This window comes from Branchiostoma lanceolatum, chromosome 17 (assembly GCF_035083965.1).
Source record: "Branchiostoma lanceolatum isolate klBraLanc5 chromosome 17, klBraLanc5.hap2, whole genome shotgun sequence".
NCBI classification, from domain to species: Eukaryota; Metazoa; Chordata; class Leptocardii; order Amphioxiformes; family Branchiostomatidae; genus Branchiostoma; species Branchiostoma lanceolatum.
In genome coordinates this window covers 17,951,138-17,968,742 of record NC_089738.1, presented here as the reverse complement: position 1 = coordinate 17,968,742, position 17,605 = coordinate 17,951,138, and the positions used below count along the sequence as shown (strand labels likewise).

At 40.3% G+C, this 17,605-nt stretch overlaps 1 protein-coding gene across 1 annotated transcript; it reads right to left on the bottom strand.

Moving 5' to 3' along the window:
• Window positions 1-334: 334 nt before the first annotated feature.
• On the bottom strand, window positions 335-17,544 carry LOC136422866 (conserved oligomeric Golgi complex subunit 3-like). Its single transcript, XM_066410774.1, has 23 exons — window positions 17,330-17,544; window positions 16,139-16,282; window positions 15,866-15,927; window positions 14,991-15,156; window positions 14,492-14,566; window positions 14,097-14,189; window positions 13,367-13,498; window positions 12,859-12,933; window positions 12,571-12,614; window positions 11,829-11,955; window positions 11,060-11,151; window positions 10,135-10,240; window positions 9,753-9,786; window positions 9,365-9,525; window positions 8,728-8,908; window positions 8,004-8,134; window positions 7,503-7,592; window positions 6,818-6,938; window positions 6,276-6,358; window positions 5,671-5,805; window positions 3,068-3,146; window positions 2,578-2,705; window positions 335-1,925 (listed from the first exon to the last, which is right to left on the bottom strand). The coding sequence occupies exons 1-23, from the start codon at window positions 17,504-17,506 to the stop codon at window positions 1,797-1,799; spliced, it is 2,565 nt and encodes an 854-aa protein (XP_066266871.1). The 5' UTR covers window positions 17,507-17,544; the 3' UTR covers window positions 335-1,796.
• Between the last annotated feature and the right edge of the window lie 61 nt (window positions 17,545-17,605).

The window sequence follows — 17,605 nt, the reverse complement described above, 5'->3', positions numbered from 1 at the left end:
CAAGTGTAATATAAAGTGCAATATTGTGAATCCATCTTTTGCTTCTGTCCCATTTCCAATCCGGGGCCTGGCCGGGCTGTTTGTGAAAACAATAAAATATTAAAATGCATATCAAGAAAGTACACAATATATACAGCCGGGCCCCGGGTTGGAAATAGGCCCGAAGCATTACCAGTCTTAATGTGCAATATCGATGTGCAATATAAGCCTTAGCTGATGGTCAAAGGAATAAGAAAAAAAGTGCCAATGCTTGAAACCCTAGTAAAGTCTACCTCTAGTACCGCTACATACCAGTCTATAACAGTGGACATACATGTGCCTCACACCCAACGTGAATATTTCCTTTCCAATCTTTAATCTCAGCAATGAGCCTGCACCCTTATCCGAGGTGTTTACATTTAAAAAGTGCATGGATCAAAAGAAACACAAATACAACGTATCTCAAGCAGCAACCTTATATCAAGTAGTTCATAGCATTATGCCACTACAATGGATTTAGAAGAAAGCAGCATTTAATGACGCTAGATTGTCAAATAGACTTTACCATATATGACCTGATTTTTAACAATAAACATTGCCTGGGTGACTGACAAGATCTTCTACTCAGGAATGCTTGCAGTTATAATCATCATTCGTAGTGCTCTGGTGAAGTGAGTTTAAACCTTACGCAAAAAAGTGTCTATCTATATCAAGGATATTCTTTGTACACCTTACAGAAATCTAGATTCAGATAATAAAGAGGATATTTACAACAGTTGAATGTACATCATTTACAAGTTTACATATATGTGAACTCCCGAGTGAAGAAAAACTTCACACCGCGGAATAATCCACTCCCTATTCACCTCCTAAATCTCTAATTTTTACATCACTTATTATAATTCATTCTAAAGAACAATTCTGACCACCCCTTGAAAAATTTCAACATGGAATAACCTTAAGTGTATCAATATGAATTCATAATAACTATGTTATGACTAGAACGATTTCTTAATCCAAAACCACCTAGTAATTTCACGAACACATGATGCCTTGCATCAAAAGCAAGAATTTTCATCAGTGTACTGTTGGGTGCAAAGAAGATTATACAGTATATCTAAATACATCATGATTGCCCCCAAACCAACAAAACTAATTTTTTTTGTCAGTAAGGACCTGTTAACATATGTTGTACAATAGGTTTACAATAGAAAATTGAGGGCGTTTTTTGGGCCAGCCATGGATGCGCTGAACAAAATTGGCAAAGACTGAGTTGGACAGTCAAAACTTTTGGTAAGTCCAATTGTTTTACGACAAACTTATGCAAAATAAGTGAGAACTTGACTTTGGGGTACATCTAACATAGTATCTTATGCTTTTCAATTTCAAGTTAAGCTCTCTGGATCCTTTAACCTTGTCCCTGCTGCCTAATCCTGTAGCCAATAGAGAATGGGGTGCCAAACGGCTACTTCAGTGTGCTAAAATTCAAAGAATCATTTGATTCAAATTCAAAGAATCATCAGCCTTTTCCGCAACATCTGTCACCAGATTGCAAAACAATTGAGAACTTGACTTTGGGGCACATTTAACATAGTAAATTGCTTTTTGAGTTCAGCTCCCCTTTAAAGAACCGTTCCCTGATCTATAAGACTATCCCTAAAAGTGGGAGATCTCTGAACTATGACGAATTTATGTAAAACAAGTGAGAACTTGACTTTGGGGTACATTTTGGGGTAAATTTAACATAGTATAATAGGCTTTCGATTTTGAATTCAGCTCCCCTTTAAAGAACCGTTCCCTGATCTATAAGACTATCCCTAAGAAGGCACTGCCATTAGGAGGTGGACCTGGTCGGGGGAGGGGCAGGAGATGATCTGCTGATCGTCCTCAGGATAGTTCTCCACTACGATGTCGTGCAGCTGCTGGAACGACGTCTGCACGTTCATCTGAGAAATGGACAGATACAATAATCAACACTGTCACGTTGATGAAGGTTAGACATGTAGGTAAACAATATTCACATACAATTCAAAGTCTACTACTGGATAAATTTATTATTGTGGTCAGACCATTGTGGTCAGAAAGAAAACTACGGGAGCTAAGGAAGCTTGTGATGAACCAGATAAAGTGGAGATATTTGAGGAAAGACTGATTGCAGCTGCAGGGTGTTCAGTGGACTACTACTGTCTTTTTCAAGTTGTATACATCTCATGACATACATTAGGTGTTGGACAGCACTCCCACATGAGGTAATAATGAGGCAAAGTTTGACCCATAGACTTTTTGATTCTGTAGCAACAGTGGACTATTAATCCACTGTGTCTAGGGCATGATATTGGAAGGTGGAGCCCAACCATCTGTATCTGTATAGCCGGTTTACATGTAACTGCCCTTTGGTGTAACACATTACAAATGTAGCTTTGCAGGCATACGGTGCAGCAGCAGGTGGTTACATGACACCAAACGACCTCAGAAAAGTAAGCGAAGAATCAAACCCCAAACCAAGTGATCCAGACGCAAGATTGCTACAGACCACTTCATGCTATCAGTAAAGAGTGCTTCTGCAAAGAAAATTGTCCGGGTAACGACAATCCTCACCTTAATAGGTTTGAAGAGTATAAACTCAGTGTCCTTGTTGGCGAGGTAGAGGGCCATGCTCTTCAGTATGATGGGAAGTTGGCCCTTGATGTTCTTATACGTCTTCGTCACCAGCTCATGGACTGTTTCTGGGGACAGAGGAAAGCAAAATGTTTTTTTGTTTTTTTTACAAATACATTTTGTACGACATTTGTAACAACAGGTTACATCTGTTATAATATATTAGTACACTAAGGCTGCAACATTAAAGAAAAAAAGGGAATTTAATTTAATATTTTAAAAAGATCTAAATGTACCATTGATAATCTCAGAGATATCCAGGTCTTCAACAGTTCAAGACATTCTTAAGAAGGCCTTGATAACATTGTTTTTTAATGTGGCGGTATTAGGGTACATGTTGAAATTTAGAGAGTTGATACTAGTATACTAGCAAATCACACATCCTTCTTGACAAAGACACACACAAAAAATAGTGCTGCCCTTCACTTACCTGCTCCAGCAAAAGGCTGCTGCCGCAGAGACACTTTCGGCCCTGAGTCTTCCTTGTTCATGTTTACTATTACGTTTGCCTGCATGGAAAAAAAACACAGAACCTACATCAATACAAAAAAAATCATGGGAAAAAAAAATAACCTACATCAATAAGAAAATCACAGGAGCTAAAGAAGCTTGGGATGAACCGGACAACGTGGAGAGAGTTGAAGAAAGACTGATTGCAGCTGCAGGAGTTCAGACCACTGCAGCAGCAGAACACATTGGACTACTAGTACTACATCAATACAAACAAAATCAGTATGTTGCAAAAAAGAAAGCTTGTAGCTATGAAGGCAGCACACGAACATGTAGTACCAATTAGTTGCAATTTGTTGTAATGAGAAAGAAAGTTTCCTATTCCAAAATGTAATCTTGACGAATTACCTAAATTTACATCCACATCTTTCTAAACTTGTAGAGAGCACTTGGTTAAAGCCTGCTTACTATAACATGTCAAAGACCAAGGGATTGCATTTAATTGCAATTTGTAGTTTGAAGGAAAGTTGCTAAAATAATTGTACTATCTCAAAATGTAATCTTTCTGAAATCCCTGAATATACATGTAGGTCAACATGTTTCTAAAATTCAATTGCTTCCTTTTTTAGGCCAAGGCCTCTCCACTTAGCCTGAGTGTCATTCTAGCTAGCTAGTTCCAGGGCTCGCACACCCTCCCAGGCTCCCATACTCTCCCTTCACCAATCAAAGGATGCCCTGGAACTAATTAGGATGACACTAGACACAGGCTAAGTGTAGAGGCCTTAGCCGAACAAAGGAAGCAGTTGAATTTTAGAAGGATGTGAAGTGTTCAACATATAATCAGGGAATTAATTTTCAATTTGAGAAAGGGCATTGTTTTTACCAGCTTTCTCTCAAAATACAAATTCTATCTCCACTATGTGTTATACAAAAGTTACAATAGCGCTGTCAGGCTATAAGTAGTTATCTAAGATACCAATCAACAAAGTAACTAATAGTTACAAATACTGGTATATGATATGCCTATTGCGACCTATATACAGCATGCCATTTGAATTAGAACTTTTACATTATACTAAGTACCACGTCTGCGCCTTGAAATCATAACCACAAGACCCTTCAAATAGTCAGAGAGGGCACTTGGATATGCTCTACTTACAGGGACATGTCAATGACTTATGAACATCAAACTCAATCGCTTCAATTTACCAGGAGAGGGCCTGTACTACTGCAGGCTGTTAGGCCACAACAATTCATTTTGTTGTTCATGGATTTTAAAAAATTTGAATTAAACTGAAAGATCATCAACATGAAAACTCCTAGCCTCCGCGGGTCGCTGGGAAAATAGTAGAAATTGGCCAAATAGAGTCAATTGTATGAAGGGAGTCGGCTATGGAGAAAGGGTCAAATATGCGGCTGGAAATGTACCCCTCCATAGCCAAAGTCCCCCAGCAAATATTCTCCCTATAGCCGGCGTGGTTAGTCTGGTAGAGACTAAAAACTCCATCTGAGGAGAAAGGCTGTATCATAGTTTAAAGACACTAGAATCTTGCCCAGGACAAGTCGTAAAGGGAGTGCCCCTACTGTGAGCTGCCCAGCAGTTTGAGGATTGGATTGACCCCCATAACCTCATATATTCATAAAACTACTGCAGGCTGTTAGGCCACTCCAATTCATTTTCATGGTTCTTGGATTAGAAAAAAATGATTTTAAACTGAAAAATCATCATCATGAAAACTCTGTCTGAGGAGAAAGACTGAATGATAGTTTAGTAACAGACTGTTGAGTTCTCTGATATTTCAAGCAAAAAAGATTAGCAAGAGGTACAGAGGAAAACAGAAGGCAGAGAGAAAAACTTGAATCTGACTAGATTTACTCCTCAAAGGGACGTATGGTAGAATTTTGGCACCAAAACTGCATATATTCTGAATTTAAAAAATCTACATTCATATTCACATTTGTAACTATGTGTAACTTATTTCCAACATATTCCCTTCATTTTGTCACATTTCCATCATTAATAAATGACGCAAAAGCAAAATACGCGAAATCACTATTATTTCTGGTCGCCTACCATAAATAAGCAAGCCGTAGAACGCTAAGAGATACCCAAATCGACCGTTGCATTCAGAGGTCTTCGACCCTTCGTGGGGGGATCGAGTGTCAAAGGAAAATCACCACAAGTGAACAAACTTCAGCGCTTTGCACGTTCGATCACGTATTCCATGGTTTGTCGTAATGTTGGACCAAATGGCGAACAACTCAAGCGCCTTTCCAAACTCTGAAGATACATCTCCAATCATCCTCGTCCGAGAAAAGCCATTAAGAGAACTTGTTGAACCTCTTTACTGTGACTCTGACGTGAACGTTGCCTGCTCACTTTGTTGATACAGTCTTTGAGGGGTGCTACATCCAGATTAGCATTATCGTTTCTGAAATCTGACAAATAAAAGAATCATGCCCTAATTAGACTTTGCATCATGGCTTTGCGAACTTCCCATCCAGCTATGGTCCCTACAATGTTGTAGAGTGCTGTTAAGATGATGTTCATATGACTCTAGTGCCTGTGCCATTAGACCTCACCTTGTTAATGAAGTCGGTGAGAGGAGACACGAAGCCCTTGACCACGTGCTGGATGAACTCTTCACACGTTCGCTTCAGCTGGCGATCAACCTCCCGCTTCGAGTCCACGTAGTGTTCAACCACCTGGGGGGCACCCTGAAATCACAAGTAACATGTCATCACTAATGTTTTGAAATAAAGAAAACCCTGCACTTACATTAATTTTGTTTGTTTGTTTGTTTGTATTGCATATCCAATAAACCGGCTCATGGCATAACACACCAGGTTTGTACTGAAGAGTACAAGCTGACATATCTGGACAAATCTATTTCATCCACTCACACTGGGAAGGACCCCCACTATAGTACTCTTTTTGATAAGAAAGGTGGGGTCTTTAATGTGCTGGAGCTGAGGCTCTCTTCATTTACACCTGACTGAAGTGAGGAGAGTAATGCAAAGTGCCTTTACCAAGGGTACAATTTCAACTGGACAAGTCAAGGGACCCAGGATTTGAACCCAGGACCATTGGATTCTGGGCCAAACACCCTGCCATTACGCCACCGCGATGCCACTCATTTGAAAAGTACTATGCATAGGTTGACAAAAATGTGAAACGTTTTCCTGACCTGCAGCAGGAACTCCAGCAGTGCGTTGTTTGTGCTGAAGGTGAACAGTTTGGAGCGGTTGTGGAGTAGACCGAACGCTGCACCTGGAGACAACAAACAAACAAACAAATCGTTTTGAGGCAAATTCAAACATCACATACGCACACAAAAAATCCTAGAGTTTTTCATTCCCAGAAAATATGCAATCAAATTAGTTTTATGCTGCTCATAACTCAAAATTCTTATCAACTTTTGACCTCCTGACAAAAAAGCCAAAATCTGTGTTTGTAAGGCTTTAAACACACAGCCGCAAACCAGGATGCTTCAGGCAGCTGATTGAATGAACAATTAATGATATTGTTTTCAAATTTAGCAACTGGAAATTACTGCATTGTATACAAATGTAGATATAGTACGATAAGTCTAATATAAAGATATTGATACCATTACCTTCTATTATACAATTACAGTAATATTAGAGTAACTGTTACTCTAATATTACTGGTCTCAAAGAACATGTATGTCTAACTAAACCTACTGACAAGGATGTAACTTGTCCTTACTTTTGACAGTAGAAAAGTCTAGCGCCATCTCCTTGATGGCAAACTCAGCGTGGAACGGCGTGATCTGTTCCCGCAGGATCAGCAGGTGTTTGATTAGGAACAGCTCTCCGTCCATGTCAGTCTGGGAAACAACATTAAATACACAAATTGTTTCCCAAACACCAACAAAAAACACTAGTCTACATTGTATAACTGTTACACTACTGGTGTTCCATCAGGAAGTGTTCACCTAACCCATCTCAGTTTTTAAAATGTTGGAGTTAAGGTTTAAGTCCTCTTGCACTAGACTTGGTGCCTGTGGCAGTGCTCATCTCAAATTCGAAGGCCTTGGGCCACATAACTTTCATGCAATCACTACAGCAGGGGACTAGTCCACTGGTAGTGATGTATTGTCAACTCCCATACTCTTTCACAAATGTTGAGTGCTAAAGCAAAGAAAGCAGTAGTGTGTACCATCTTTAAAGGCTTTGGCATGACTTGGCTAGGGATCAAACTCATAACCTTTGCACCGGTATAAATGAAGGTATTAATACTACTGTCAGTCAATCTAGTACTGAGTAGAACATGGCACTGCACACAAGAAAATACAGTGTAGGTACATTACAATGTCAAATAACGCATTGTTTTCTAAATCTCTAGGGCAGGGAGAACTTTGGACCTTCTTGGTGTGGCTAAAAGAGCTCACCTTTAGTTTTGCTATGGAGACACTTGCTACAATAAGAGACTGTACACAGGCAGCCAGTGCCTCCTGGGACAGACCCTGGAAAATGGTTCTCTGCAAAAGAAAAGGAAAAGAATTAGCACAGTTTAGATTCAATTTTGTCTCCTGAATTCTATATTGAAAGCATTGATTACATTGTGAACATGCATGGGTATACAATGTATCAATCATAGCCATCTATGACAATCTAGGACCATTGCAGTCTAACTATGTGTAAAAATTGTAGAAATACTACAAAAATGATTTCCAAATCCTATGCTCACATTCAAAAATCAATTGGAAAGATACAGAAGAATTACAAATCAGCACCAAGGACAAAGAAACACATTCAGTACCTAAACGTGGAAATCAATTTAGCACCAGCACAACGAAACACTAACAACATCACCCACAACACAGATAAACACATATGCCAAATAGCATAATAGAATTGCACATAACAGAATGACACCAAAGAGAACTCACGTCGACGCAGCGGTAGAGTTTGGAGAGGCACACGAGTGTCCGGCGCACCGTCGGGTACCACATGCCGTGGATGTCAGCCGGGGACAGCGACACGTTGTGATTCGCCATGTCAAGATCCGACCTCGGCTTGGCTGGAAATGGATGGGAAAACTATACATCAATCACTGTAGACTAAAAATTAAGGTGAACAAAATAAACTGGGAGCTTTTAAGTAAAGACATGTTACACTTGTAAGTCCAGAATAGTTTTTGTTTCCAAAGAAGAAACCTGGTCCTACTTTAAATTTAGGTCAGAAACACAAACAGACACACACACACAGAAAGAAACAAACATAAACATATCAAACCTACATGTATACGTGTGCTTTATTCCCTTGCTTTGGTGTAATAAGAGCACACCAATGAGCTATACAAGTACTTTAAATTTTCCTCCTATGAATTTTCAATATAAGACCTTGTCTTCATAGTGAAAAACCAAAGAAGCCCAAACCAAGACATGTCCTACTTGGCAGTTCTTTAGACTCCTCAGTCTTGACCTGCCTGTTGGTGTGAGCTTAGTTTTGCCCATTGTTCACGTGAAAAAATAGCATTTACTCCCTGAGACCTACTCCTGGTGACATTCAAGCCCAGCTTAACCTTTAGCACCCCGAAGTAGCTGTTTGGCACCCAGTTCTCTATTCAATAAAGAGTTAGGCAGCAGGGAGAAGGTTAAGACATGTTGTTACCTGGTAGTTCTATAGACTCCTCTGTCTTGACCTGCCCGTTGGTGTGAGCCTGGTTCTGTGCGTCGTTAGCCAGCGGAACGTCGGTGAAGGCGTCCTGATCCCTCCCGCTGGAGGTCGACGACACGGAACCCGTCTCACTTCTCCTCTGGGCCTCCTCCTCCTTCAGACTCTGTGCTATTCTCTGTACAGTGGAAACAACAAAAGATGCTAAAAGTCTCTAAAATTACTTTAATCATCATCATCCATCAGCCTATTGTGTTGGGGTTAAAAGTACATACATACATAATAAGTAAGTTAAAAGTAAGTATTTTTAGTGAAGGTACTTTTATGATAAATCTTCATTTGTGATACAATTTTTACTTGTCTTGTTGTTTCTGTACTCCACAAAAGTGAAACCACAGACGATAACAATAACTAATATTGCAAAATCATTTCCAGTCCTTTTGTAAAACATATTCAAACTCCTATGATTGTTGCTTACTGCTTTGAGCAGTTAGAAAACATTTTTGTAATGCCTTTTTTTCAAATTATACTATCTTTCATATCAGTGTAATGCATGTATTACAACCAGTCTTTTCAGAAATGTCATGACCATTTCTTTCATTTTTGTTTGATTTTTTTCCAAACATGGTCCCACCTCCATCATCTCCAGTTTGTCGGGGTAAGCGAGGTCACCGAGTGCCGGGTTGTAACTCTGTATGTCCGTCTGGATGTAAATGTGCGCTCGGTACACCAACCGCTCCTGAACATCTTCCAACATCTGTAGGGCTACTGTCTCAAATGCCCTCAGCTCATCCGCTAACGGAACAACAAAATCAACATTTGAAACAAGATTAGGAGACGTAGCAGACTTTGCCTCCTTACTCCTTTCCTCCTTATCCAACAACTGCAGCGCTACCGTCTCAAAGGCACCTAGCTCATCCGCTAACAGAACAAGCTAATCAGAGTAGGCAGACTTAACCATAAAAACACACTAACACCCATCTTTAACTAAAATGTAGACTGCAATAAATGACTGTACTTACGGTTATTTTGTACATGTTCCTCCAGCATTTCAACCTGAAATATCAGAGGACAAAAAAACAATCAATGGACATAAAACTATTCTACAAAACACATTATATAGCAAGGAGTTATTAGCATGTGTAAGCCTTTCATTTGCTGTTGTCATTATGAAGCTGTAAAACAATTAGAACATATAAAGTTGTCCATTATATTAATGATACATGTATAAGATAACACTTTCCTCACCCTGAGTATACTGCAAAGCTCAGACAGGGTTTCTAGATGTTGCATGTTAACAGTGCACATACACAGACAAATGATGAACATCCAAAAATTCCAATGGCATGGCTTATAACAACTAATTTAAAGGTAAAGTCACAAGACCACACCCTCTCCACTCACCCTGAGTATACTGCAGAGCTCAGACAGGGTCTCTAGATGCTGGATGTGGATGATGAGTGGCCTGAGGACGTCGTACAGACTATTGCAAAGGCCTTCTAGAAGAACACTGGAGGGAGAGAGAAACACATTATATAGTTAGTCAAGTGTAATGGTACCAGTATGGTGCCTTGAGGAACCCCCTAGTCACTCAAAAGATCTCTTCTACAAAGAAAACATTGCTGGAATTCAAAATCACATTCCTCGAAAATGAAAGATACTATTATACTGATTCTATGCCACCTAAAATGTAACATCAGCTTGAAGATGGTCTATTTTCCTTCACACAGAAAGTTTCCCCTAAAGATTCATCCTAGACATAAACAAAGCTTCCTCGTGGTGGATGTGGGGACTTTTAATCATTAAATGTATGTACCAAATGCAACTCAAGGGTGTCATTTATATAATGTAGCATTATACTGTATAATCTGCAGAACATTTCAGTTTAAGCCAATACTCTGAAGAGGTTATACATGTATAATCTCTAAAGGTTAAATCAGAGCTATGCTTTTGACTCAAAAGTCAGGCAATACTACATAGATTCCTAAAATATGCACTTAACACCACCTGGTAAAAGTGCCCTGACATTTAGTCTTTAGCTTGGCACTACCAGTAGGAAAAGGACTGTCAAAGGTGACGGATATGAAGGAAAGTGCTGCCGAAATTTGGCCATGAGTTGTCACTCAAATGTAGATTTCCGCCAAGAAACTAAAACATACACTAATCAGTTGATGCTGTAGATGGCACTAAATGCCCTGGCTGGCATTGGGTCTTCAGCTCGGTACTAGGAAAAGGACTGTGAAATGGTAGTGAAGGAAAAAGCTCCTGAAATTAGGACCAGAGCTGTCACTCAAACATAGGTTTCCGCCCGGAAACGTGCCATACTTACTCTAGTTTTGGTGTTTTCCTGCTGAAGAAGTGAGCAAACAGCTGATGCTCGTCCTGACACACGTGCACCATGAAGGCACAGCCGCTTCGCACCTGTGGCAATTGTATATTGTTGTACCATGAATATGTAATGATATATATTGATAGAGTTATTAGGACTCAAATGACTGTGTATCTCTGCTATATTGTATCTGACCCTTACCTCTTCCCTCATGACCTCAATAAAAAGCGGCCTGCGTGCCGATTTGAGCTTATCATGAATAAACAAAGGTTCAAACAAACAAACAAACAAACAAGATACAACAAGATTTTAGGGACAAAACAATACTTAGTCTAGTATATGAGCTAGTCTTGAAAGCATACATGCACTGTCAAAAACGTTTGGCCTGAAATGTTCAAGATACAGTCAGTGTCTATTCTGTATCTAGGTAAACGACTTTCCACATTTAAAATGGCCAGTGTTGAAAGACAATGTACATGTTCATGTCTTTGGAATGACCAAGCTACATTCTGAATGCAAGTTGAACACTCTATCCCCTAGGCCATGGCACTGTTTCTTTGGTGTGCATGTATGAAAACCTTACGAAAGTCGCTGCACTTTTGTTGTGTCAATAAGGATTGACCATTCAATGTCAATAAAGATTGTTGTTGTTGTTGCATCTGTATCACTGAGTGTAACCGCCTTTTCAAGTGATGACATACATACAAATCTGCTACAACTTTCAAGATGTCAAGTTTAAGTGAAGGTTTAGGATATAGCATTTCCCTACCAGAGCACAGTGGTCCCTGATATGGTGCCCTGCCATCTCTGTGACTGCAGTTGTCACGCTGGGCCCTAGGAGGAGCTGCCGCTGGTTGAAGTAACACTGGTGACAGTCGTTCAGCAGCTGCTGGTACCTGCACAAGAAGGACAAAAAAAAACAAATGCTATGAAATATCACAGAGTTGCTCTCTAGCAAACAAAGACTTTAATTATTGAAGGAAACATGAGAATCAACAATAAACTCTGAATCTGATCATAGGTTGTTGTAAGGCTGTCTCCAGAACCCGTCCCTCCAGCCCGGGATGGAAATTTGCTTATTAGGACGGAAAAAATGTCACCCTTTCCATCCCAAAATCTGAACTTTATGACATGAAATTGATGAAAATGTATCTTGTAAGCCTAAAATGATGAATTTAACAGCAAAAATACAAAACATTAGCTCCAAATAAATAAGTGGGACAGAAAACAAATTCGAAGCTAGAGACAGCCCTGAGTTTTCTTGCACACTTCAACATCTACACAACCAGACATATACTCTAAGTTAAGTCTAACATTTCCCCTGCAAATGACATTTTACTACATGGTTGTGTACAAAAGGACTGCAATACCCTACGATTGACCAAGTTACCTGATAAAACTATTCAGGTTATGTCAGAGGTTGATATTAACTCACAGATATTCATTATATAAGAATTACTGGTGACACACATCATGTCCTAGGAACAGAAAATACAGAATTCACTACTCACTCAGGACTCCTGTCTATTCTCTCTTCTATCTGCTCCATCAGCAGCTGAAGAACACAAGTTGTTTAATTTCTGAAAATCGTCATGCTGGTCAAAAACATACATTTAGGACTCGTAGGAGGTCAAACAAGCAAGCATCAAATGCTCACCAGGAAAAAATGTCAAAGCAACGTTTTTACACAACACTTCCTCCCACCTAAAACTATGTATTGCCCTGTGATGGTGCCTTTGCTTCTTTTTTTCATATTATTCATATGATTCTTACGTACAAAAAACTGAGATCAAACTTACCTTGACCCTTGGAGCGTTGGTTCTGAACTTGCCATAATAAAGTGTGAAGGCGTTGTCAGATGGACCCTGGGCATCCTGGGACACAGAAGAAAAAATACAGTATTAATTTGAGTATTTACACTATCTAAGCGATCATAGACAGACTTTCATAGTTTCTTATGATCATGGAAAAATTAACAATAGCTGTAGTTTAGTATTTACAATATCTAAGTGATTATCGATGGATTTTCATAGTTTCTTATGACCATGGTAAAGTGAACAATAGCTGCAAGATGCTTGGAATTAAGCGTGATTCTTGACATACTAAAAAAGCCACAGTATTCAGAGACTGGCTCGATAGCCTTGATTTTTCATAATCCATCTACACTATATTCTTATTTATACATACTAAGTTGTGAGAAATCTTTGCCAATTGTAAGTTTTGCCATAGCCTTGTCGACAATCCTAAAAAAAAAAGTCTTAAGACAACTTTGACTGCATCTTTAAGATGTTCCTCCCAGACCCTTACCTTGCCCTTGGGTTGCACCTGTTGTGAGGCCTGCTGTAACAGGTTCACCACGTACGTCTTGATGAGGTTGAGAGCCTTGGACAGACACTGTCTGAACCTGGCCAGGTAAACATCACACTCTGCAAAGTCAGGCTGCAGGAAAACAATAAGTCAGTTACACCAGTTGTCAGAATACTGATCTAGCCGTGGTTGTACAACTGTTAAGCATTGGATTGCCTGTCATAATGACAAAGATGATACTGTTAATGTATTCAAGTTCGCGTGGTTTTAATTTCGTGGTAGGGAAACGATGGAGTGTTTGCGGTGGTTTTAAGTTTGCGGTTGAGACAATAGTAGACAATTTTCAGATCGTTGATATCTAAGCTTAAACATAAAATAGCTACATACATGTAACTGGTCTTCAGCATACAGCTTTTTAATGTATGTTTTCAGACAAGTTCTTAAGTGAGGGATCAAAATCCCCATTGCAGCTTACATGACTGTTGATGTAGGCCACACATTTGTCTGTTCTGATATCTTAACCATTAAACAGTACAGTACTCCACTTCTAGCCTACTTACATGACTGCTGATGTAGGCCACACAATCATCTATTCTGATATCTTACCATTCAAACAGTACAGTACTCCACTGCTAGCCTACTTACATGACTGTTGATGTAGGCCACACAATCATCTATTCTGATATCTTACCATTCAAACAGTACAGTACTCCACTGCTAGCCTACTTACATGACTGTTGATGTAGGCCACACATTCGTCTATCCTGGACAGCATGGGGACAAAAGAGTCACTTGTCACGGACATGGCCGGGGAGTTCAGCTTCTGCAAGGGACGGAGAAAGAAAGGCACATGTGATCACAGGATGAGACATTCTTACTAGCAGTTCAGCTGCATAATACTGACAGAGGCAATCCTCCCATTATGAGCCTTCAAAATTGCAAGTTGTTTACATCATTACTGCTAATCTTGAAAATTTGTCTGGAAACACCAGCAAGGTTGCGGGTGGGTACTTCAAGCACTTAATATATTTAGTGTACATTCCCTTTATAATATAAACTGTTTCATAAAATCCTATAGACAAAGAACTTCTCTAAAAGTCTAATATAAAAGACAAGTTTCCTTACTGTGCTTATTCTCTCCAGCTCTGTGAAGTAGGATAACTTATTGTTGATGCTCTCTGCTGCATTCACCAGCTTGGTCTAGAAAAACACAGGTTTTATAATAACATATAATGTGTTTAAGACAAAGAGCGTCTTGTAACAATTGAAGTAAGTCTTCAGTTGTATTTTGTGTTGTTCATAAGTTATGAAATATGTTACATTGTCTGTAAATCATTGTAATATTGCTTAAAAAACAGCAGTCTCATTGATAATGGGCCTCCAAGTGGCTTTCTAAGGTACTGCAGCAGAACATCCAGTTCTGGTATTTCTTGTTCTGGACATGCCATGGTCATGATTTTTGAGTGGTAGATAGGCCTTGTTTTAAATTCATCTAGAACAAAGTACAGAAGTTCTGTGTGGTACGTTTTAGATACATATCATCCCACTTAAACTCATATTTCCAAATTCAGTAAAAGCAAAGTACAAATTATACAGTTATGTGAACTGTGACTAAGAAACACACCTGTTCCTGCAGCAGGTGTTCGCAGGCCTCATGCAGGGCGTTAGTCTTAGTGGACACGAAGATGTACTGTTTCTGTAGTTCCTGCAGGTGGTCCAGGGCTAAGTTCACGTCCTCAAGAACATCATCACACTCCTGTCGGTGCTGCTTAAGACGTTCTGCTGGAAACCTTAAGGAACACAGGAAGGTTTATAATTAGTTTGAGTGTTTCTGTAGCTCCTGCAGGTGGTCCAGGGCCGAGTTCACGTCTTCAAGAACATTGTCACACTCCTGTCTGTGCTGCTTAAGACGTTCTGCTGGGAACCTTAAGGAACACAGGAAGGTTGGAGGGTTAGTCTGAGTGTTTCTGTAGCTCCTGCAGGTGGTCCAGGGCCGAGTTAACGTCTTCAAGAACCTCATCACACTCCTGTCTGTGCTGCTTAAGGCGTTCTGCCGGGAACCTTAAGAAACACAGGAAGGTTTGTAATTAGTTTGAGTGTTTCTGTAGCTCCTGCAGGTGGTCCAGGGCCGAGTTCACGTCTTCAAGAACATTGTCACACTCCTGTCTGTGCTGCTTAAGACGTTCTGCCGGGAACCTTAAGGAACACAGGAAGGTTTGTCTTCAAACGCAAAAAAGTATATACAACAATCTATATTCTTTCATGTAGCATCAGTCCCATATCTGATCAGCCATAGGGGCAGCAAAACGTTCTACAAAAGGCTTCCAACTCTGACGGTGCTCCACTAGTCTGGTAAGCTGGCCTGCTGTTCGTCATGACCACTCTATAACTATAAGGTTGCTGATTGATGCTCGGCGGGGAACATCCCTGCAACTGCATGCTATCTGCCTTTCTCTGTAGAATGGTATGTATCTACATGTATGCAAAGCAACTACTGACCTGTAACATGACTCCTCTTCTTCTTCTATCATCGACTCCACTTTGTTGAACCAGGAGAAGAACTGGCAAGGACAGAAAAAAAGTGAGACTTATTCATATTATCAATACTTTAATTGTTTTTCAATTCAAGGCAGATTTTGATTTAAACGCAACTTTTTCACTGTTTGAAACAGCAGCTGTTATAACAGAGGTACTAAGGGGCTACCAACTTTTAAACAATACAAGCAAGGGGGTTAGAATATATATCTTAGCCTCCTTGGTTCGAGTGAGTACCTTCTGTGCATTTTCTATCTTCTCCTCCTCCATCTGTAGTGAGGAGAAGCCCTTCAGGACGGCGTCTTCCCCCCCTGTACCTAGCCTGGCTCCAAGGCCTTGTAGGGCCGTCCTCTGGACATAGCCTCCATCATCCAGCGGCAGCTGGGAATATAAGAAGCATTAATGTCAACGTTAAAACTATACATGGAAACTACACAGTCCTGGTGCGTAGCCTGGGATATGTAGTCTACTTAAACTAGCTCAGGGGCGCACCCGGGGTAGTCACCATCTTAAATTCCAAACTCTCAACGCCCGGACAGACACATACAAACACTCGCTCTTCCCCTGCACCATCCCACAATGAAACGCCCTGCCTGGCACGGTTGTATCGGCTCCCACCGTTGAGTCGTACTTTGCCCCTCGCGGGGTTATCTGGGGGGTAACAATGATGATGATGATGACAGTAGTGCATAGAGAAGGAGATATGTTAATGTGTCTGGATCTGGTGGTCCTGTTCACATCTACATTTACTTCATTTATCTATTTCACCATTTCACTTTATTCTGATTAACAAATTAATGTTATTTCAGTATTTAGTAGAAATCCACTAATTCAGCCTGAAATGTCAAATACTGTACATGCATATCATCAGTAAACAAGCGTTTTGAGATTTCGGTTTTGGTCTTGCGTCTCCCTTGGGCAAACCATACAGATGATTCTGTACTGCTGTCATATCAACAAACCCGATATCCTTGACCAATAATTATCTCCAACGACGTCTACAATTTTGGGGCCTGTATGGTTCCGGAGTAACAACAAGAGAAAGACAACAAGCAAAACCCAACACTAGACTAGAGTAGATCTTATAATATATGAGAGAAAAATGGAAAATCTGGTCATCAGAGTATCCTTTCAACTGAAGGTTCCTTGTCCAATTTTACTCAACCCGTAATCAGATAAATTATGTGGTTTTCGTGGAACTCAGTCGAACAGATTTCTATGAGTGTTCTATCCCGAGTTGCCTACAACAAAAAGACATCATGTTAGTTGAGAAATACCGAACACAGGCAAAACGGCAAATCTGGTCTTTGGGGCCTCCCTTCAAGGTCTGTCATCTAATTTCACCCAACCAGTGATCAGATAATATGTTGTTTTCACTTCAGTCGAACAGGTTTCTAGGACCCGGAGTTGCCTACGTGTAAACCGTACCTCTATGGGCAGCGGGCGGCTCTGCGCGTGCGACGTCAGGTCCATGAAACTGTCCCGCTGGCGCTCCGTGAGATGGGCCGTCGGCGCCTGCTTCCGATCCCACTCGCCGAGCTTCGAACTCAGGACTTTCGGACTGACCATCGCGCTGAGACTTCTCGTATTCGTGGCGTCCGCCATGACAGGTCCTGGAGAACTTGGACTAGTCCACTATGTTATAAAGGGGAAACATTAACTACTACTCAACTCTATATGCCATTTTCCTTATAATTACAGTAT